The sequence below is a fragment of the Folsomia candida genome, unplaced genomic scaffold (genome assembly GCF_002217175.1).
Source record: "Folsomia candida strain VU population unplaced genomic scaffold, ASM221717v1 Fcan01_Sc001, whole genome shotgun sequence".
In the NCBI taxonomy this organism is placed as follows: Eukaryota; Metazoa; Arthropoda; class Collembola; order Entomobryomorpha; family Isotomidae; genus Folsomia; species Folsomia candida.
The window spans coordinates 25,098,421-25,120,744 of NW_019091193.1; the positions used below are offsets into that span (position 1 = coordinate 25,098,421).

General features: G+C 40.2%; 2 protein-coding genes across 9 annotated transcripts; one reads left to right on the forward strand and one right to left on the reverse strand.

Annotated features, from left to right (window-relative positions):
* Positions 1-257: 257 nt before the first annotated feature.
* LOC110842366 (cytochrome P450 2L1) lies at positions 258-2,516 on the forward strand. 2 transcript variants are annotated; one of them, XM_035853587.1, is made up of 8 exons: positions 258-455; positions 520-640; positions 733-836; positions 922-1,060; positions 1,149-1,286; positions 1,357-1,607; positions 1,733-1,865; positions 1,930-2,516. In XM_035853587.1, exons 1-8 carry the CDS (start codon positions 350-352, stop codon positions 2,372-2,374), a joined length of 1,437 nt encoding a protein of 478 aa, XP_035709480.1. In that variant the 5' UTR covers positions 258-349; the 3' UTR covers positions 2,375-2,516. The 2 variants fall into 2 exon arrangements, with proteins under 2 accessions (XP_035709480.1, XP_021943793.1); XM_022088101.2 differs by having other exon boundaries at positions 261-455; positions 1,685-1,865.
* LOC110842364 (hepatocyte nuclear factor 4-gamma) lies at positions 2,498-21,683 on the reverse strand. 7 transcript variants are annotated; one of them, XM_035853567.1, is made up of 11 exons: positions 19,437-21,683; positions 7,265-7,504; positions 6,911-7,176; positions 5,730-5,831; positions 5,607-5,654; positions 5,400-5,520; positions 5,103-5,316; positions 4,984-5,026; positions 4,788-4,881; positions 4,532-4,695; positions 2,498-2,624 (listed from the first exon to the last, which is right to left on the reverse strand). In XM_035853567.1, the coding sequence occupies exons 1-11, from the start codon at positions 19,702-19,704 to the stop codon at positions 2,565-2,567; spliced, it is 1,620 nt and encodes a 539-aa protein (XP_035709460.1). In that variant the 5' UTR covers positions 19,705-21,683; the 3' UTR covers positions 2,498-2,564. The 7 variants fall into 7 exon arrangements, with proteins under 7 accessions (XP_035709460.1, XP_021943792.1, XP_021943789.1 ...); XM_022088100.2 differs by lacking the exon at positions 19,437-21,683 and adding exons at positions 7,587-7,672; positions 7,766-8,199 and having other exon boundaries at positions 2,499-4,695; XM_022088097.2 differs by having other exon boundaries at positions 2,499-4,695; positions 19,437-21,674.
* Between the last annotated feature and the right edge of the window lie 641 nt (positions 21,684-22,324).

A 22,324-nucleotide genomic window follows, 5' to 3' on the forward strand; every position in this document is an offset into this window, starting at 1 on the left:
GGTGCAGATATGTAACAATGGTTGTTTTTTAGGAGTTGCATTATTCTTGCGCATAGTTTTTAATTTTTGCTAATTCCACAATTCTATGCAAAGTGGTATGGAGCAATATTTATGTTGTTTGTAAGTAATAGACCAAATATATTCACACTTTAAAAGTATTAATTTCACATGCTAAGTGGCGAGGACAATGAGTAACCTCCATTTCGAGGTAGTGTGTGCAATGAGAAGCACATAAACAAACAGGAGTGATATCATTCATGATCCCGGACGGACGACGGAGCAGCCATGAGAAAATTAGCTGTTTCAGTGTTCAGTGTGGTGGTCAAACATTCAGAGCTCAAGAAAAAAAATGTATTTCGAATTTATCATATTCGTTTTCATCGCATTCTTCGGCACTACTTATTGCTTAATATGCAGTCTGAAATCATGGCGAAATCCTGCGAAGCTCCCTCCCGGTAATTCATATAACCATTTTTCGGTGTATTTTGAAACCACATCGTCAATATCAAACACATGCAGGGCCAAGAGGGATCCCTCTCTTTGGTTATCTACCATTCCTGGGGACCATTCCTTGCAAGACTGTGGCCCAACTGTCCAAGAAATGGGGACCAATTTTTACCCTCAAGCTTGGACAATTTCCGTAAATTCAATTATTATATATCGCAAAATAATTAAATTCAGCAACATCTAAATATGTGTGCATAATTCCGTTCGCGTTCTGTCCTCTCACAGTGTAGTCTTTATTAACGACTATCAGAAAATGAAGGAGCTATATAAATTGGAAACCACCACTGGCAGAGCTCATTTGCCCCTGTTTGAGAAACGGGGAGTATTTGGTAATGTTTGATTGATATGTACTAAATAAATACTGGGTCGAGTGCGATAGTACTTATCAAATTTTTGTGGATATCTTTTATTCAGGACTGGGACTGCTGGAGGGAGAAGATTGGAGGGAAGTACGGAAATTTCTGCTACGCTGCTTGAGGGATTCCGGATTTGGGAAACGCTCGATGGAAGGATCCATTCAGGAAGAAGTCTCGCAAACCATCAATTTTATAAGGTAAGACGCATGTACTAAAATCTGTGAGAGTGCAGTGTGATGCCACTACAGCGATGTCTCGATCCCTTGTTTTTCTTCCGGGGACCAGGAAAAACCTGCACAAGCCAATGTATTTGAAACCACTGATCGAAGTGGCAGTCATAAATGCACTCTGGTTCCTCATGACCAGTGAAAAATATGACATCGAAGACCCAACGAAGAAGAAAGTTGCAGATGTACTCTCGGAGTAAGTGGTTTGCATAACTTAATGCATAGAAATGCCTGTGTACTAATACATAATGGTCCTATTTGTGAAGGGGATTATCAGATCAGAACATTGTAGGAATAGCGACTTTCTTGCCCTGGCTAGCGAAACTCATCCCAAACTATTCCGGATACGCAAAAGCACTCAAATATTTCGGAGCCCCGGAGGAACTGGCTACTGACATTGTTCAGAAACATGTAAAATCCTACGATCCTGGCAATGAGAGAGATTTTATTGATCAGGCAATGTCCAAAATTTATGCCACGACGGACGAGAGTTCAATGTTTTACAAAGATGTGGGCAGTAAGTCACAGGATTGCATCCTCCTTTGCTCACCTTAATATCCAATAGAACCCTTAAATGAGAATATTTATATCCAGTGAAGAATTTGCACTACACTTTGATCGACCTCTTCTTTGCTGGCTCAGATACGATGAGTTCATCGCTTGGCTGGGCCCTCCTGTATCTCTCCATGTGGCCGGATAAGCAGGCCAAAGTGCACCGCGAAATCGACGCCGAAATTGGACGGTCACGCATCCCAAGTATTGAGGATCGTGGAAGGTATGCGCATTGTACAGGTAAATAACTAGTGGGGAACTAGTTTGGTAATTGAGACGATTTTTAGAATGCCATACATGGAGTCTACGATGGCGGAAGTCATGCGATTCTCCACCATGGTTCCCTTCGGATTGCTGCATAAGAGTCTGGAGGACATTGAATTTGAGGGCTACAGTTTTCCGAAAGGGACACTTTTTCTGGCCAACTTGTACCACGTGTTCAAGGACGAAGAATACTGGGTGGACCCAAACAACTTCCGACCTGAGAGATTCCTTTCGTCGGATGGGAAATTTAAGAGGGACGAGAGGCTGATTCCCTTTTTCATTGGAAAAAGGACGTGCATTGGAGAAAGTTTGGCCATGATCGAGTTTTTTCTCTTCCTTACCCGGCTCCTCCAGCATTTCAGGTTCGAGCTGAGTCCTGATGAACCCGTGCCACACATTGGACCTCGGTCGGGCTTCATTTTGCCTCCACCGAAACACAAGCTGGTCATATTTGAGAGAGGCCAATGAAACAATAAGTCAACAATGCTGGTTACATTGTAAATATGAAACTTGCACACAGCATGGCGTGGTGCTGGACAATATGGTGTGATAATAAAATATGGTTAATTTTAGCAGCTTCAGACGAGAAGACTCGTTTTCAAATAAGAAATACAATTTATTTTTTGTTTTCTACTGTAGTAGTTTTTCTACAATAATGTCAGTCGCTATCTGCCTCCTCGTTGTCTACTGCTAGCCAACAGCTCTCACCAGTTGCCACCTGACAAGCAATTTGACCAAATTAAGTTCATATCGTATATTTGAAATTGATTATCTATGTAGAGCACAAATTATCGAGACTCTGTTATTTTGAGAATTTGAAAGCACTACAACACCAACAAGTCTATGTAATCAGCTATTAAAAATCATTGCACGAGTTATAAAAATATCTTGGAGGCATTAGTTTGATTGTTGTTGCCAGATTTAGACATGAATTTAATGACACGAGTTTTTTGTAGACAAGTCCACTCTTCCAAAACATACTACATCTACACAATTCGACAACATAGTAAAATAACGTTATGTACAATTATTGGTTATATTTATGGTTGACGAAGCCATAATAATTTGTTTTAGAAAAATGCTTGGTTGATCTCTTGGTGATTCACAATTCATTCAGTCAGACGATGCAAATGCACATCACTATATAATACATCACCATAATTGCACGATATCATTTTGGTCAGTAATAATTCGAAAATGTTCACTTGGGCCATCACATTCAGTCAGTCAATCACTCAGAAGACACTGTTACTCACAATTACATAAAGCATGTGATGGATTTTCGGGGAATTTTGGCCCCCACCGCTTGGTGTGACCATACCCCACGTTATAATTAACATCGGGTATGTACTTTGACCCCCCCCCCCCAATCCAGTATGCTTTCTGCACAGTCCCTTATTCCAAATTGTTCTCATACTCACACGCACATTCATAAGAAATGAATCCATTCGTAATTCTTGTCCCGAATAAAATGTGCTCGAACGTTCTTTTGTACAGACCAAAGTGTTGAAAAATAAGTAATTTTATAAAGCCATTTGACTCCTCGGCATGTGTGCTCGTGTATATTGACTTTTGAAATAACAGAAAAGTGAGAAAACTTTAACTTATTAATTCATAACTAACTATGTATAAATTTATCATGTATATATGTGTTTAGGTTAAATGTACAGCAATTTTAGCAGTCTTAAATTTTTTGTGTGGTTGGCATTTATGCAGCCACTTACTCTCATTTCACTCATCATCACACATCATCACATTTAATTCCAGACTGAATAAAATAAATAACATTTCCAGGTTTCTTTGATAATATGTACGAAGAGCAAGAAGCACCGCTGTTAGGAGTTACACGACGGACCAATTTTGACGAACGTCTTGAATAAGAATAGATGTGTGTGTACTTGTTGGAACGCTGTTGCTGGATGACGTTGCAAAATGTCACAGAATGTTGATCAAATTACTTATGTATCTTTAAACATCGTCTTTCAAGTACAATTAGTATACATACGGTAGATTTTTGAACCGTGTAAACCTATGGCGTACTGGCATGAGAAGTTTAAGTAAAAGGAATACTAGGCCCCACTATAGTTAAGCTGCCCCCAACTCCTAAATACTTATAATCTTTTTAATGAGTTAACTCTAATTTTGCACTGTTATATTATAGTAAAAGTTATTATGAAACTTTCACCGCACACAAACAACAGTCTTCTTCTTCTTCTACAGCACAACGTGTTTGCCAAAATTTAAAACTCTCATCAAAAAATAGGTAATTTGTGATAATAAAATCTGTTACATTAGAAATCTCTACGTAAAATGTTACAACAAAAAAGAAGTCAAGTTGGCTAAAATGTAGTTTCTACATATACTTAGTCTACAAAACTACTTATTACGACTAATTAAGTAACTACGTATTCACAAAGTATGATTATATGAGAGAGAAGCTGGCCGTCGCATTAAAAAATGCATTATTGTTATTAAAATATAGCCATAATTAAGTTAATTCCAACTTTAATGTAGGATTGTCACGGAAGGATGGTTAAGTTTTTAAGCAAATCTGGGATCAGGTTCTAGCAGAGGTTCCTGTTTGAATCCCATGGCAAGATGTGAGGCTGCAGAGGTGGGACTGACCACGTAGGAAGGGTCGATCGAGTCCTCGTCCGAAAGTGTCATGAGACCAGAGTTGGAGCTGCTCGAGGGGGGAAGGGCCGGGGGTGCCAGATTCTGCTGGTTCTCAGGGTCACTCATCGTCCCATTCCCATTCGTCCCCCCGTCACCATTTGTACCTTCTCGCTCTGAACACACACCCCAAGATAAACCATCAAAAGTTGGAACTCACATGAGAGTAAATATGCATGTGCGTAGTAATATATTTAGGTTTGCATACCTCCGAGGAGCATTTCTTGGAGTAAATTATCAATTCTGGTAATTCCAAATAGTTTGGCAAACTGAATTTGTTCAATCATTTGCCAGCTGATGGACTGAAACAATAGAGCAATATTAATGCATATTAAATACTATGTACGTATTTCTTGGTGTCCCTTCGATGTTACTATTGTATAAAAGAAATGAGCTTCAATTACCTGAAGTGATGGCAATGTTAGCAATAGTTCTCCAAATCGACCCCTGGGGAACAATGTAAAGGATAAGATAAAGGCTAAATGGTTCATAATCTTAGTAATCATTCCTTTGCACCAAATACCTGGAGTCATATTGTCGGTCACTGATGTAGTCTTCCAGCAGCAGCTGAATCTGCAGCCGCAAGGTTTTGATCCTGTGAGGATCTCCGAGCCCCTTTGCGTTGGGGTCGAAGAAAACGATGGCTTTTAGACAAGCAAACTCTGTGTCGTCAATATTTATTTCTCTGAAGGGCTTCACAAGCTCATCTGTGACGCGACAACTGACGAGGCTAAAATCTGAAAATTTAAAACGTCAGAATCGCATACTATTCGTGTATTCATTATTAAATAGATGCACTTGGAATTTTAAATAAATTAACCTGCAGCTTGTCGGGGTAGCACAAAGTCGTTCCCTAACAAAAGGTAGTCTTTCAAATGCATTGATCGGCGAGCCACTCCCATCAGTAAGTGCTCCCCCGCATGCGCTCGCAGTAGGGCCACCTGAATTTATGAACAAACAAATTGATCTCAGAAACTTGCAAATATTGCAGACAGATAAAACATCTCCTGGTGCATGCAACACTTACTTGGTCATCTAAGCGTAAATCACAGAAGCTCGGAATGTACTTGGCCCACTGGAAAGTATTGAGATTTGAAATTGCGATTTAAGCCATTTTTCTAACGGAGTCGACAAATCGTTGTGTTTTTACCTCGACAAGGACGAGGAGTTGCATCTTCATGGAATCGCAGATGTCAATGACTGTGGCAACCTTTTTCGACCTGATGCAGTTCAAGTCACTCGGTGGGGCTTGCTGCATTTACAGACATAATTAATATATACATTAAATTTATCGTAAATATATGTAGACACCTCCATGTAAATTAATTTGCTATCTATCTACTGTAAGACTACATTTATGCCACACACTCAGCAACAGTCACATTGAGTGATCACTCGTATTTGCATACGTACCTAATAACTCATTACTAGATTTTTCGCACTTTAATATCCTCGGACCTGATCACCTCAAAACAACGCAAAGTGCAGCAGACTTTGACCGTTGAATACTGAGAGACACGTGAACCTACCACGAAGATACGACGATTGATAACATGGTTTTTGAAAATACTAAGTTTTCTTGGAATGGCAGCGTGTGACAAAGTGTATCATTTATGCACTTTGTCACTCCTTATCGAGGCTCTATTAAATTCGTGTCGAGTGTCACAGATTCTCATCTTTGAACTTGAGAAATTGGTCTCATAAATGCCATATGATTGTGTTTAATTACTTTCCCTGCCTGATAAGAGTCGTGTTGGAAGGAGTTTAGTGAAACTGAAGGTGTTGCATGTTATAGTGCTGGTTGTCCTTTATGTGTAAGCCGATATGGATCACGGGGTAACCGAATGCAAGTATAAGATAAGAAGCACATTAAATCAAATTGACTTCAATCATGTAATCATGAAGACATGGAGAAATTTGAGTATCAATTTCATCACACTTGGTCCAACTAAACTTTATCTTAAAATATCCTTTACAAACTGGGCTAAACGGGCTAAACCAACAACTCTCTACATAATATGTGTCATTATTCAGAAAATCCAGTGATGGGAATTAAGGTTTAGAAATTCTCAGAAATCAAAAGTACTGTTTATTAGTGGAGTAAAATTCTAATTCTGCGAGAAATCAGCGGAAGGTTAAATACAATTACGAATTGACTGAGTAAATATTATCCCTACCAAAAAAAAACCGCAAAATTAATCTAAAAACTTGCACGCGATAGGTATGCATGTATGTAAGAGTAATTTTCCTAACGAGGAAAATTGCAAGACTATTTTGCCAGAGAAGAGTTTCAAAATAGTGTAAATTTTTGCCATCCATTTTGAGACTTACCTCAACGTTGTTTGCTGATTGTCGTGAGAGAACATCGGCTTGAATCAGACTGGACACGGTGAGCGCGGTGGTTGAGGAGACGGGGCTGTCTTCGAAACTAGGGCGTCGACAGCTAATCCTGTCCCTCTCATTTTGTACGGCTTCCTTCTTCATGCCCGCCTTGAAGCACTTTCGTAGGCGGCAGTACCGACACTGGTTCCGTTTGTCCTTGTCCACCACGCAGTTCCGGTTGAACCGGCAAGTGTAGATATGATTCTTTCGGACACCTACAAACAAACATGCAAACACGTAACGCTTCCATAGGTTGATATCATAAATTGATCAGTGAAGAGTTTGCATTGCTGCGAGACCTACTTCTTCTGAAGAAACCTTTGCACCCATCGCAGGAGGACGCTCCGTAGTGTTTGCCAGTGGCTCTGTCGGCGCAAATGGCACAGAACTGGTTGGACATGCCGAGCAGAGGGCCGCCGTGACCGTTCGGGGAGACGCTGCTACCGTTGGGCGACGTGCAGGAGGAACCATTTTGATGGGTGGGGCTCTGACTGTCGCCATGGTCGATGGAGGGTCCCATGCTGCTCCCCACCTCCGACACGCCTGCAATTTCACACCGGTTATTATTTGCACGCTATATTCCTATGCATAAGTTAGTCAATGACACACAATGGAGTCTGTTTACCAGCTCTGTAAAATTTTAACTTTTTGAACATTCCTCTAGTTTTTCATGTGATGCGCAATTACAGAGCTCACTGAATTTTTTCAGTCCTGGGAATTAAATGCTATACATGTAATTTCAATTATAATTGGCGTGATTTTAAAAATATTTGTACACCATTGCGTGTTAGCAATGTCACTCACTACTTGTATCACATGCACTATGTGTACTGAACTTTGAACGTGAAACGATGCTCCATCATTATCGAGTCGAATAGCCCTCCGCCTTCTAAAATATTGACTTCACAATCTAAACAAGTAAATATAGACTGAACAAGTTGTTCCAAAACCATGTCGTGTCAACATTTTGGCAATGTGTGTATTTACACCAGACCAGCTCCTCACACCGGTTGGATGCATGATAGTGATATCAATTTACTCGATCGCATTCGCAAAAATCGGACACATTATTATTAAAGTATTGATAAACGTTGATGAGTAGTGGTGATATGGATAGCGAATATTGCGATGATGATGATGATGGGATCGGATGCATTATTCCCCACAGAAATAAAGAGTGCTGGATAGCACACAATTATCTCTGCGTTAAACCACTTAATGTGCACTGCATTGCAACCGAAGCGTTAGTTATTGCTGATAATTTTGTACTATTATCAACACCATACAGGTTTTAGCAGTGTGTGTGAAGCATTTTTTCAGAGGGACGGAGCAGGAGACGGATTTTATGACACAAGCCATATATGAGAGATCTTGTAAGTATTTCTCTTCCATGGACACAAGCACAAGTACCAGTTGCAACATTTTATTGGTTCAAGTGTTTGTTCGCATACATAAATAAAATATACGATCGAAAGACTGAATGACAATCCATTAGGCAAAAGTAGGCAAGGGATCGAAATGGAGTATGCATTGGTGGGGATGACGCTCTTCAGACCAGTCTCAAAAATGTTTTTCGACGAATGACCAAGCCCTGCTTTTAAAAGTTGTAAATAGCTCTCATATCTCCTCTCGCAATCAAAACAGCTTCAAACAATTAAAAGATTATCTCGCTGTCAAAATAACGATTTACAACTGCATGGATTGCGAGGAATCCATCTCAATCGAAACAAAATGTTTAAATGTTTTAGATAAGCCTCATCCAACGAGTAAATGTCCAGCCTATTTCATTTCGACAAACAAACATTGTAACCTCCTTCCATTAAGGGACACTGGAGCTGGGCATTTCTCGTAAATTACATCCACCAAGAAATGACCACGTAGGCTACGTCGTCACATGAGGCTCCAGGCATTAAGTAAAAGAGATGCGATATGGCTAAATACAGGGGAAATACCTATATCACTCTTTGCAAATAGTTTATTCTGGGAATGGCAGACACTGCTCGAAGCAAGGGGTTTTTTGTTGTGCCAGATTTTTTGGGAAGAAATTCATGTCCAGAGAGGAGGGAGCGAGGAGTGAGAAGTAAATATTATACGAAACTACAGTTGCACAACAACATTGGTACTGCGACCTTTTATCTGATTCATCATCTCAACTCTTCTATCGCGTCGATCGAATGATCACTGTTCACCCCCTCGAATGATCCACTGTCCACGTATTTACATTTCGATTTACACGTCAAAATCCATTCATGACTCTATAATAAATCAATACGTTACGCTTCAATTCATTCCATCGACTTGCAAACGGACATTAATAAATAATACCAATGCGTTTCACAAGCAGTCAGCTCGCTGAGTTTGCACTATCAAAGAATTAATAAGTACATGCATAATACACAAGAGGCTGTAGAATAAAAATCGAGCAAGTCATCTCGTCTTTCATGCTGGGTTTTACTTAAATTGCGCCTGATTGGTCTGGTTAATTTTATCATCAATTCATGGCACAGAGTGGTGATGACTTACTTTCCAATTTACCTTTGAAGAATTCAAAGAGTTCGTAGCTGTCGTACAACATCCGGACGATTGTAACAGAGCTCGAGTCAAATAATAAATCAGGCTTAGCTTTCACGGTTGTCTCAACAAACACAGTTTTAGAGAAACCACACACTTTCTCCAACACAAAAAAGTTTGATTGAGCTTTCTCCAAGTACAAAAAACTACTTGTGTGCTACAATGTGATGATCATTTCGCGTTGCTCACTTTTCACTATCATTCATGACTCAGTCACGGTGAAGAACCAGGTTTTGCTGGTGGTGGTGGTGCTTCTCATCAGCGTAAAAGTTTTATTGCACGCAAACCTATTTAGGAGCAAAAAGTAAGGAAACAAAAAGATGAGACCTTGACTTTGACTTCACTCTTCTCAAAGTCAGAGGAACAATTCGACCACAAGAACAACCAAGAAGGCTGACGGGGCAGAATATGTAGGAGCAGTTATTAGTTTGTTATAACCGGCATTCCCCACAACACGGCCTACCTCAATCCACGATGAAAACTGCCAACAAGTTGACCACGAGAGAGTCTCGAGTGATTCTTCCAGTGATCACCGAGATGGACTGACACCGACGTGGCGGAGTTGCCGCCTGTTATACCACGGTGCAATTTCACCCACTGGATGGGAAAGTCGTTTCGTTTTAAGAGCATGACACCATGTAATGAATGATAATGAGCAAATCCATATTTCTCAGCTCGTTTCGCGAAATTTAGTGCAGATTAGGATTTGGTAGGGCAAAGCCAGCATGGAAACCTAATAAGATGAAATGCATGTACTGAGAAGTAACAGGTTGTAAAGAAGTTTGTGCATCTCTCAAGTGCAAAAAAATCATTTCATTACGCAACTTCTCAACAGATAGTTATTTAGTACTGCAATAAGAAGAAGAGTTCACCAACCAACCAAACTAACCAGCTATAACTAACTATAACTAACCAACCGAGATCCATCATAGACAAATCTTTATCTGAATTTTATGGCCATTAAAATTTTGCAACCTTGCCAGATCCGCAATCTCACCCTTCTTCCCAACCACTGAACAAGCACAACATAAACAGGGGAGCAATTTTATGGCAGCATAAGTTCGAGAGAGAAGAAGAAGGAGGAGGATGTATAATTGGCAGCATTGCGTAATAATGCCAAGAAAATCATATCGATCAATTTCGAGGTGATGAGAACAAGTAATACCAAAAGTCTCAAGTGGATCATTACACATTAACATCTACACGAATTTCATTTAAGATTAGATATCCTCCTCTTATTTTTAGCCACCACACAATTGCAAATCTCTCAAGAGAACCTTATTACTAGTCAATTTAAACTCAAATTAAATAGGGAGTTGTATATATGCTAATCGTGGCGGAGTAGGTAATATTTTTTGTAGTGCTGCATCAGCATCTGAATGCTTTGTCTGGAACCAAAAGAGTTCACGGTCGTCTAATCAAGTAACTTAAATTGGTGGGCAAAAATTTTTGCTAGATTAATTGTTGCATTCAGCACAACCCTCCCACACAGCTTAGCGTCGAGGTGTGCGAATTATGTGGAGACAATTGAACAGGATTAGGATTACCTTCTGAGGAGGAGGAGGGAGGGCTTTTTCGAGATCGCGGACTTCGTTTGCCGAGTGACACTGGAGCCATGATGCACGTGAGACAAGGGTCACCACCACTGTCCTTCAACGGGGCTCTTGACGTGTGCTTCTCCCGACTCTTGGTGAAGGACTAGTGCAGTTTCGGTGGTATGAGACTTAGATATTGTTGCTCCTTTTTGACTCTTGGAACCCATTTATTTAGCGAAGGGAATATGGAGCACTTCTTGACAGGAAGAACTGGAAGAAGAAGACGAACACTTGTTGCCCTTTCCTTCCTTTATTTTGGGTGACTCCACAACAGAGTGGTTGACACCAAGAGAGCCTCATTTGGTGGGAGACTCTAATACGTGCGATATGCTTCTCATAAGCTGAACGACTCCCAAACCACCACGGAATAACCACCAAGAATAATAAGTAGCCAGCCAACCCCCGAAAAGAGATGGAATTTTAATGTATATAGCATCATCATCACATTACTTAACCTCCAGCAGCATGGCATGAGTGACAGTCAACTATAGTTAAGGACGAGTTGACTCTTCTTAAAAGAAGTCGAGAGTGGTTAAATGTTGGCCAGGCGAATGAGAGTGGCATCACTGGGCTTAAATATAACCACTATTCAACATGTAAACGCCGGCAGAAGAGATTGGGCCATATCGTGTATACAATTATCGTAAACGGTCGCAGTGTCTGATTTCTTGCACCTTTTTGGCATTTCTTGTACTGCAAGATCTTATGCCTGCAGAAAATATAATTTGTTGCAGGTGTTTTTTTCACGGCAAACACTAAACGGGATGAAGAGAGATAATCTCACGTACATATATAAATGCAACGACTGGCCTTTAATTCCATGCTAATTTGCATAATTAAACTACTTACCAACAATACTATTTTTTAAGATTTATACAGATTTTTGAGTTTGCAAGTTATTGAGCGACATAGGAGTTTCAAAAATATTCCGTGTCCTGACCCTTCTGCGTTATCATGCACCCGTTTCAGTTTGCATGGTGGTGGAGGGATGATTATATGGTTGTATCGAATTGCAAAGAGCTACCGGATACATATGCACACATCGCATACTAAAATGAACATTGAGTTAAGTTCTAACCATGAACTTATCAATTTAGGGAATTTACAAGTCCCTTTTTGGGTGAGTCACATAGAACGAGTGCTCCCTTTTCTAATCCCATAAAATCAGAAATGCTTAGGAATTGTTCCTAACAGAACCTTTTGTGCATTATTTACATTTCGATTACTAAGCTCAAACATGACTGTAAACAAATGGACAACAAAGCAAAAATGCATAATCCTCATTTCATACGTTGGATATGGAGTAAAGTATAGTTGGTTGGAGTAGTAACAATGGCGCGATAACGACATATGTAAGCATACGCTTGCTTGCTTGGATGGAGAGTTGGGAAATTGTAAGAGTGGTTGTGCGTCGTCTAAAATAAATGAAATTATAAATATGGATGCAGTTACCAGATCACTCTTGTTTCATATCATCTTGGCCACACAGGCCCGCACACAAGACAAGAGTGTAGTGTGCGTAGTCAAGAAATGGAAGAGTGACTGATAATGGAGGGAGATGATAAGATACGACGCTAATCTTGAGCATTTTCTGAGCAGCAGACTATCGACAGCAATGAAGAACCACTTATTTATTACAGGGCACCACCACCGGCCCTTCAGATCAGCTTTTGTACTCATGGTCCCCATGAATGGTCGAATTGACAAGACGGCATGTACACCAACCGCACCTTATGAATTAAGTTCACACATTCGTGCATATAAATTGATTCGACATTCATCGTGACTTTTGTGAATGAAAGGCATATGCAAGTAATCTGCGTTTTTAGCCCGAGTCAGGGCTTATGGAACCATCATGTCCGACTGCCAGTCGATAACTAACTCTCGCTAAACTCACTCTATCAACTTAAAATTTTACATGTACATAGTATAGGGCAAATGAGGAGTTCGAAAATGAGCAAAATCAGTCAAGCGATAGACCGGTGGAAGTCAAAAAGGTGGACACAATCGGGGGCCCACTCTACTGTTTGAAATTGGTTGAAGAAAGCTTAAATTCAGTATCAAGGCACCTCAGACTTAAGAATATGAGGTCAAACTTAGGAATACTTTTACGAGCAGCATGACCCATGTTGGTTTTTTAATAGGTAAAAAACCTACTCCAAGCAACTTTGCGGGCCTTTTAAGATGGCATTAATGCCATCCTGGTAGATACTGGCAACACATTTGGGTGGAAAAGACCCCCACGGCCAACCACTTGACCGATCATGCCCATCTCCGAACTCATCCTTACTTTTGACCCTAAGATCAAGTGTACAAAATTTCAAGTCGATAGCTTGTGTTTAAAGAGTGTTATCGTGCGTACAGACAGACGGACGGACAGACAGACATCCTGACAAATCTATAAGGCCATCTTAAAAGGCCTAAAACTGAAATTTTACATGCTATAAATCATGGAAACATTTTTGACGATCATCTGACAAAAAATTAGATGGCACAGGCTAAATCAACACTTTACACCGTAGGTTTTTTTAATCGTCGGGAATCTCAACCACGTATATATCTTCTTCATAAATTACGCACTACATCATTCCAGTCCTCTCGCATTCACTCTGAGATCGAAAAATTGATTGATTCTGATAACTTTGGAACTTTTAGAATGAAAAGTTTTGCTCGAAGATGCGACAAATTGTCATTTATTCACACACCTTGCAATTCCTATGCAAGCCACAAAATACAACAAATCTCATCAATGTGCTTTACCGTGCCTTTGGTTTTGAAATGGAGTGTGTGACCCTTTTGGTTTCATGAAGAATGCATTTGACACACTTACCAACATTGTGACAACCTCCCACTTCGAATGGACAGACCAAGATCAATTCAGAGGCTTTCATGTGCATTGATGATGTAAATATGTGTACACAAAGTAACTTAGCACATTGCAACTGAAATCAACACATGCTCAACCCTTGTTCTGCGTATGAAGTATTTATTTGCGTATCGGGATAAGGTCGAACTAACAAAACGAATTGTCAGTAAATGAGCGTGGAAACGAGACTTGAATTGACAAAGGTGCGTGACGAGTTGCACCTTCTGGAGCGACCTCGAGATCGTGAATGAATGAAGGAGAGAGGGTTCGGCGAAAATATAAACTATGGATTTAGCAAGTGTGGAAATGGGATTGCAATATGTGCAAAGATCACCATCCACCACAGGAAGCCAACACCGTTTTCATTACGTCAATTGTTTCAGGTTTGTCTAGTTCGAAACGCAGAGTTCAAAGTTTTTGTCGCATGTGCCAAAATAACCAATATTTACTACTGTTGCAAGTACAGGACACACCTACGACGACCCACCAACCCACTGAACAAAGTCCACTTTCTTCAATTCGAAAAACATCAAATGACAAGTGCAGCTTGGAATTCGTTTGCTCATTATGCAATTCGCATCTACTTTCATCCACAGAATATGTATGCAGAGCATTAAGAACCATGCGCTTTCTTGCGAAAATTGTGGATTGCATGCAGGACGAAAGTGTGCTGCAATTTTATTTATAGTTTGCTCGGGTGCAGAACCTCGGTTTCTTTTAATTAGCATTTTATTCTCTCACATTAATTCTTAAGTGATCTGTCAGAACCGAATACAAATGTCTTGACTTTTAAAACTAATAAACCAATCCTTATGAAAACACAACGAGCGAGCACACGAACGAATTGCACAAAACAGCCGGATTCAATTAAGAACGATAATGATAAGCAATGCATGATAAAAGGGTCATTTAAGCCGCAGCAGGAAGAATACCATCGTTGCATTTCCAAAGTGTTTTCCTGGTGCACTAAAGTTAATGTGGGATAACGAACGTGTTGGTAAAGCTAGGAGGAGACTATTACTATTCGCAATCAAAGACCATTTTTGTTTCAGATGACGCCACGAGGAGTAATTTAGCATTTATTTACATACGTACAGCTCGGTATAGTTCAAGTTTTTTTTTAATTTGGGCGTAAATAAGAAATAAACAGCTGCATTGAATGTGACATGTGATACCACTTTGATAAGAAAGAAACCCAGAAACCAAAACTAAAAACCCGAGCGATCCAAATATTCTAATCGTGTCCAACGTCAACCATAAGTTGGCAAGTGTTGGTGGAATTGGGGCCGCAATCGCATCAAATTAAATAGCTCTTCGACTACTTATTCACTGCCGACCAACCGCTTCAAAACGCGTAATAAAATAACTCGAGACTTTTGCACAGTTCTCGACGTGTATTTCATAATGATGCACATGGGCAGAAAACAAATGGTGCCAACCACACGCTCCACCAGAGGAGTGGCGTGCAACAAATTTTTGAGATGCCTATTTTGAATCTGTCACCCTTCTCTCGCGACCAGATTCGATTGCTGCCAACGAACGGTTTGTGGGTTACCCACGAGTCTCCTTTCCTCCTTCAGTCCACATAACTGACATCCAGCCGTGATGATGAAATGATGATACGCTCCTCACGAGTTGCATGCTTGCCAGATCGCAAAATTCCATTCCACGTACAATGTGAATACTGATCGAAAAACTTTTTCGAAAAGTCATGCCAAAAATTTGCAAAATCAACAATAAATAAAAAAGATTGGACATTGCAAATTTCCAGAAGACACTAGTTAGCTGGCATGTAATCTATTGCAAAGATACGGGTATTTAAATTGCAATGAATTTGCCGTGGTTAGAGGAGAGAGACATATGTGTGGCTTGCATTTTGCTGTTGAGGTTGGTTTGATCACCAACGCGAAGTCTTCGTACTTGCCGAAAAGCAATACTATTTGATACTTTATGATTCATGGGGTTCGCGCCATAATAGAAACGGTGTCAATTAATCGTGGCAAAAATGCTCCTCTGTAATATGTGCTTGGGTACAAACGGAGAACAAGAGTTGTGCACATTTCGGAGGTCGTACGATTCCAAGCATTTGGTGGGGTCACGAACAGGTTGTTCGTTTTCATACTCGTAGGAGATACAATTTACAAATCAACACTGGCTGATGATTCGATGGCCTGAAGGTCGAGTATTTTTGAGCCGGCGAACAACCGGACTTTGGACCCCAATGTTTGGCACTTCTATTTCCAGTTTGTATAGTTTGTGTAGAGTCTGCCAAATCCTATTAATTATGCATTCACTCCTTTCACTACTGACTACTACATATCTCACTCGCCTCCCTACAACAGCACTCGCCCGATCTGAGGAGACGGATGGATGGATGGACGGTCTTTTACTCTTTTCATAAATTATTATGACGCTAAACGATTGTATTGCACACATATCTGGGTTGCGTCTATTTATCGGGATAGAGTTGCATCAATAAGTTTCCAGCCCTCCTACGACAAGAAGATAGATAAGTACATGGATATTGTCACATCATGCTTGGCCGCATCATGAATAGAATGAATGGGAAAATTTATTAGGCAACCTTTGCAAATCTTATGGATATTTATCTGCACTTCACATAGCATGTCTTTTAATGAGTACAATTTGTGCATTGTGGGATTAGCATTTTACTTCATGCATCCACCGACAGACACGTTTGTCGTCTTTCCAAGTCGAAATTTATATGGGGCTATTAATAATTCGTGTTTATTATGTTCCCTGCAAACAAACATTGACTTGGTTTGTTGTCAACATGTTAAAACTGCTTCAAATTAGATTCCAAATTGCTTTCCAACTTACAATTCCAGTCTCAAAGTTGACTGAGCCAGGGAAGCCAACCAACCAATGGTGATGACAACTTTTCTTCATTTTTCCCATCTGCCTCTCTCAATTACAAACTCGTAGAATCAATCATAAAATTACAAGAAATGACATTTTCATTAACGACAAAGATTCGATGGAGCATGACAAATCACGAGGACGGATGCTGATTTCCAAGTGATCTCTGACTTGACATAAAAAATGAGATCAGGAGGGCAACACAGGAGAGAGAGAGAGGCTAATCATATTTCTCATGCAATATAATATTCATGTAGCTGTTGTGATTCTGCATTACTGGCCCTAAATATCTGGGTACGGAGATTATTGATTCTATTTATTTATTTATTTAACTTGGTGCTCTTGTTGTCGGCACGTCATTACGAAATAAATTGTGAGATAATGAACCAATACGAGCAAACTTACACTTGAGAACTAAATTGCTAAATTGTACCCACGACGTCCCCTATTTACAGAATTATTAGAGGAAAGTCAAACGTGTGGGTTGAGTGAGATGAGATCCGTTAAAAACTCAATCATTATGAAAGATGTTTTTTTATGCTTTCATTCTGAGAATACGCTCCTCGACTCGTTGTTGAACTGAAATAAATATTTTCACTATTGAATTAGAGTCTATTTCTGTTCGTAACAAGGTTGCGCAAGAATTTGTGCTTTTGACACCGTGGGCGCCTAACCTAGCCTAACCACAGAGATTCGAGATCGGGACCTTCGCGTTTTCAGGCTTAAATAAATTATGCCCCCCTGTCCCATGCGGATGGATGGATGGAGGCAACCAACTTTTTTTTAGAGATTCCCTCTCAGAGAAAGTTTATATTTTGGAATTCAATAGCACATACCGCGGTAGAAGTAAAAGTACATATCCAGTAAAAACGTACGGTGTGCTGAACATGCATCATGAAAATTGTGCACATAGAAAGTATCTCTAGATAAGTACGAATCTGGGCTAAAAACAAGAGAAAACTTTCGGTTGGTTGATCCCTTTCCCACTGTTGACTGTGTGTGTCAACATTTGTTCGTGTGGGAGACACGATTTGACCTCGTGATTTTGTCAGATTTCATCAAATCAAACCAAGGATAAGCAATATATCTCGATAATAAATATGCGACGCTCACACAATTAGCACTTTATTATTAAACTCGTGCCTCTATATTATGACTGTAATTTTCAAAATTCTTGGGGGAATGAGAAACCAAAGCTGGTCAGAAGAACAGTATCTATGCGATCCACTCTCAATTTGAAATATTTTTCATATCTAATGCTACAGTGTAGATTCATGATACGGTGTAGCAGCTACACCGTATCATGAATCTCCAGTACATAGAATCATCAAATAAGTAATACATCATGCGAGTTGAAAAATGGATTTGCAGAAAATAATGTCTCCAGCCATCTTTCTCAGCAGCACGAGGTGATCGGTTTTTAGCTGTACCTTATTTTCTCTTCTTACCTCGTTGCAGAGATACATACGCCAGCTAATTGGCGTATGGTTTTTAGACTTGTTTACCAGTTCGAATAATGTTTCAAGCAATTATTTTGTAAATTGTAAATTTTCGTAGGCGGATTCAAGCACCGTAACCTATTTATCATTCAACTGGAGAAATGCAGGTTGGAGAATGGTAACAGGATCTCAACAGCACGCGGACAATTGTATTGTTCTTTTCACTATTGTTATCTATACGTATATTTCTAACAGACGATCTCATCTCACAGACAGACCATATCGATGACAATGCAAAACAACTAACTGCAGCTATAACTAAGCAAAACAGCGTACCAATTGTAAATTGTTTGGTTTTCAGTCGATGGAATGTAAAATAATCCATGATGAATCAGAAAACGTACCCCTAATTAAAACAGAGATGCTTAGAATTAGTGAGTAGGATGGGCTGACTGCTGGAATTATAAACATGCACAATAAAAATGTGCGGATTCATTAAAAGTGGTGATGGCAGTTTCTAAACAAACGGTATTGTGCAAATCATCATTTGAGTGGGATTGCGAGAATTATTTCTCAAATTCGAGATGGTGGTGGAAATTAGCTCGCATCAGTCAGCCCACAATTAATTTCCAGTCGGGGAAAAAATATATGAAGTCTTGCAGCTTCGGTGCGTCTAAAAAAACGACCATGAAAAATTAGCAAGCTCACGTTGCACTAGAGAATGCCTCACTACGACCTATTTGGACATACGTATATGTATGTATATACATCAACTTAATCGGAGTGCATACGAATAAGAATAACTATGCTATGTTAAAAACTGGTTTATTTTCTCTTTTTTAAATAGATAGAATTCCCCAAAATTTTTTATACATCTGGAATTGGTGCATGCATTTTGTGTTATCTTTACTGCAAGCTTAAAAATTTTAGCACGGTATCGAGTTTGAGTCGTTTTTGTTAACTAATTGATCCATTCTACATACATAATTTAATACAATGAACCGAAATCCTAGGGTGAATACAGAATGACAATTCTATTGACAATGGTACAAATGCAACAGTTTCATGAGATGAACCTACAGCGTTGAGATCATAGGTATGAATCAAAACGAGATTTGCCGTACCATTGTGACTGCCGGCCATGTGGGGATGTGAGTGGCTGGGAGGTGGGTTGACGGCCAAGGAGCTAAAGTTTTCCACAATGACTGAGGTCATGGACGCCGACGGGCTGCGTTGCTTGCTGCCCATGGGGTCACAAGAGGAGCAGTTGTGGGAAGAGCAGTGCCGTCCATCCTCATGAGGGAGGGAGTGGTGCGGGTGGGGCAGTTGCAGCAGGGGCACTGGCGGATGGTGGTGGTGGTGCTGACCCTTCTCGGCCTTCATCCTCTTCATTTTGGACGCCACAACTGGACTTGTCCTCAAACAACCTCTCGTAATACTAATCCCACTCGGTCACGCACTCTTATTGGCGGCCCACGAAATTCACAGATTCAGTCTCACACACTGTGGTCGTCGCCAATTTATTTTGTTGAGCTAGATTTGAAACTGGTCATGTATCCAACAGGCGACCGGAGGAGCACATGTGGCGTCGTGGGTTGGACACTTGAGAGGCAACTAGAACCCGAGCATGCATTCACTGGCATGGACGAGAAGAAGGCCACATGCTCAACATCCGCTTTCTCCGATTTCCCCCGTTTTTTCTCGGATTTTCTTGGCCACTCCGAAAAGGAGAGAGTTGTATCTCGGGCTAGTTGAATGGCAATGTCAGCTCAAGGTGGGAAAGTCGTAGTGCAAATGCAGACGTGAATGTAGCAGAGGAGAGAACAAGAGAAGAACACACTTGTTTTACAATTTTATAAGGAACACTCGTCGACGGGTGCTTGCTGCTTCTGCCGAGTGAGGTGAGAGACTGGCATGGATTCCTTGATCTTAATGTGTCAATTTAGCAGGAATAATCATTCATATCGAAATATCTCGACATTGTTACACTTGCGTTGGATGAAGAAATGCTAGGGACAAGTAAACGGATTGAGTGGCAGCAGTGAATCGAAGGCAGGTAGAAGTATTCGAGATTGGGGTGTTTTTTGGCAAGTTTGTTTATTCGCAATAATGAGCGAACTTTCTCAAGGCTGGTGGTCTGCTTGATGGACAGGATCAGAGAAAGGAGCCATTAGCAGAAGTATGTACTATGGTGGCTTGGCTGACAAACAACAATTTTCTCTTTGAATCCTTTGCGGCTCTGCTGCTGGTCGTTGAGCAGTTTGAATATTCTTCGTAATGCAATTTCTTACAATATTTCGCAGCCTTTCATGCTCCAACTTTTCGGCCGTATTCATTCGTACATTTTGTTGTTGCGAACTTCACTTTACCTGTGAAACTTTTCCCTTTGTGCAGTTTCGTCTTGTTCAACACGAGTCCTTTCACTCACTTTCACGTTCAAAGTACTAATAGTCCCCTTAATACAAAATATCCAAGAAACTCACAGCATGAGAATTGTAATTGAACGTTGTGTAAAATTTTGTACCAGGTTGGAGTGTGTTTTGATGGTTGATTACTAGTACATATTCATTATGCAGGTAAATATGTAAGTATGTAGATGAATACAGTAAGTAATATTTGCTTCATAAATAATACTTCCAGCGCAAACGTACATATTACTTTTCTGCAAACATTTCACTCACTGGGATATCCAGTTGAATTTATCTTTTTAAGTATAATTGCTGCCCATTGAAGAGACAGGAGTATGGCTGGATGACATGAAATGTCAAATCTTGAACGCTCCGATAGTAAATACGGCTTTAATTGTTTGTTATCTCCTTCGAGCAGTCCGTACGTATGTGCAAATGCAGTGTGTTGACACCGGTGTGGTGATAATTGGAGCTGGATGGAGATTGGAGATACGCACGTGATAAGATTTGCAGGTAACAATCAGTTGCTGGCTGCTCCTCGTGTCATCTCCTCTCATGAGAGGCTGGGGGTTCTGGCATATCCTAATGATTTTCAGTGCGGGACACCCCCAATTTGTAGACCACGTAAACTACTCACAATTGGTTACTAGGAGTAAGCACGATAAGTGCTGCACTAACTGCATTAATTACCCCTTCTCCAGATAAGTGCATGCTAGATATGCATTCTGTACGAAACGCGAAACTAGAGCTCGGTCAGAGATGTAAAGTATTTACGAAAACCAAAAAATCGGCTGATTCTGCAAGTTTTTGTCTTATGCTTATTTGTACTTATTTAACGTCACGACGACAAGTATAACTGGTTGGAGAAGTTGGTTAGCGTATGTAGTATCCATGTATCTGCTGAATACAGTTTAGGTGGAGCATCTCGTCGACACTAGTTACACTATATTTATAATGGGCTCCGTCCGTGTAACAAGCATGGGATTGAGAATTGGCAAGGTTATGAGGTTAGCTTGCTCCACATGTTGAGTGCGTACAATACATATTGCAACGTAATAAGACATTCACCAATTCAGCAACCCACCGATTATATGTAAGCTTGCTCACTATATGCATTCGCCAACTCACTCGCAGTCAGTTATCCTCGAGCTCTATAGCTCTTCTGCTTTTTGCAAATATATGCGCCAATGTAATGGCAAGATGATGATAATAATGTGAGCAAATGATGTGCAAAAACTAAGCGAACAACTTACTTTTTCGTCCCTGGCCATCAGTTTCATTAAATGATAATCACATAGTGAGGAGACTGGCAGTAGTGCTGGATGGACACATTATTATTACAGTGGCACGCAATTACATGGAGAATTCTATATGCACTACCACCGTATATTCGCGGTGTACTATGTATGCATTATTTACAGCGTGCTTAAAACCAGTCGCGGTGCGAGAATGTATGGCTCGGAATTAAATTAAACATGGATGAAATGAAAGCAATAATATAAACAAGTGGCAATATAAAAGCATGTGCATGTCATTATCGTCCAGGCATAAATTCGCCAAGTTGCACTAAAGGAATACTCAGCCTTGCCTGGTGTGGTATGTAG

Bases quoted from the DNA above. Each gene is read 5' to 3' on its own strand.
- LOC110842366 (XM_022088101.2), top strand. From the start codon at position 350: ATGTATTTCGAATTTATCATATTCGTTTTCATCGCATTCTTCGGCACT. The intron at 641-732 runs GTAAATTCAATT...GTCCTCTCACAG, and splicing joins CTCAAGCTTGGACAATTTCC to TGTAGTCTTTATTAACGACT. The intron at 1,061-1,148 runs GTAAGACGCATG...TCCGGGGACCAG, and splicing joins CAAACCATCAATTTTATAAG to GAAAAACCTGCACAAGCCAA.
- LOC110842364 (XM_022088097.2), bottom strand. From the start codon at position 19,704: ATGAAGAGGATGAAGGCCGAGAAGGGTCAGCACCACCACCACCATCCG. The intron at 7,505-19,436 runs GTACGGCAAATC...GTGAAATTGCAG, and splicing joins CATGGCCGGCAGTCACAATG to GCGTGTCGGAGGTGGGGAGC. The intron at 5,521-5,606 runs GTAAGTGTTGCA...TCATAAATTCAG, and splicing joins ATTTACGCTTAGATGACCAA to GTGGCCCTACTGCGAGCGCA.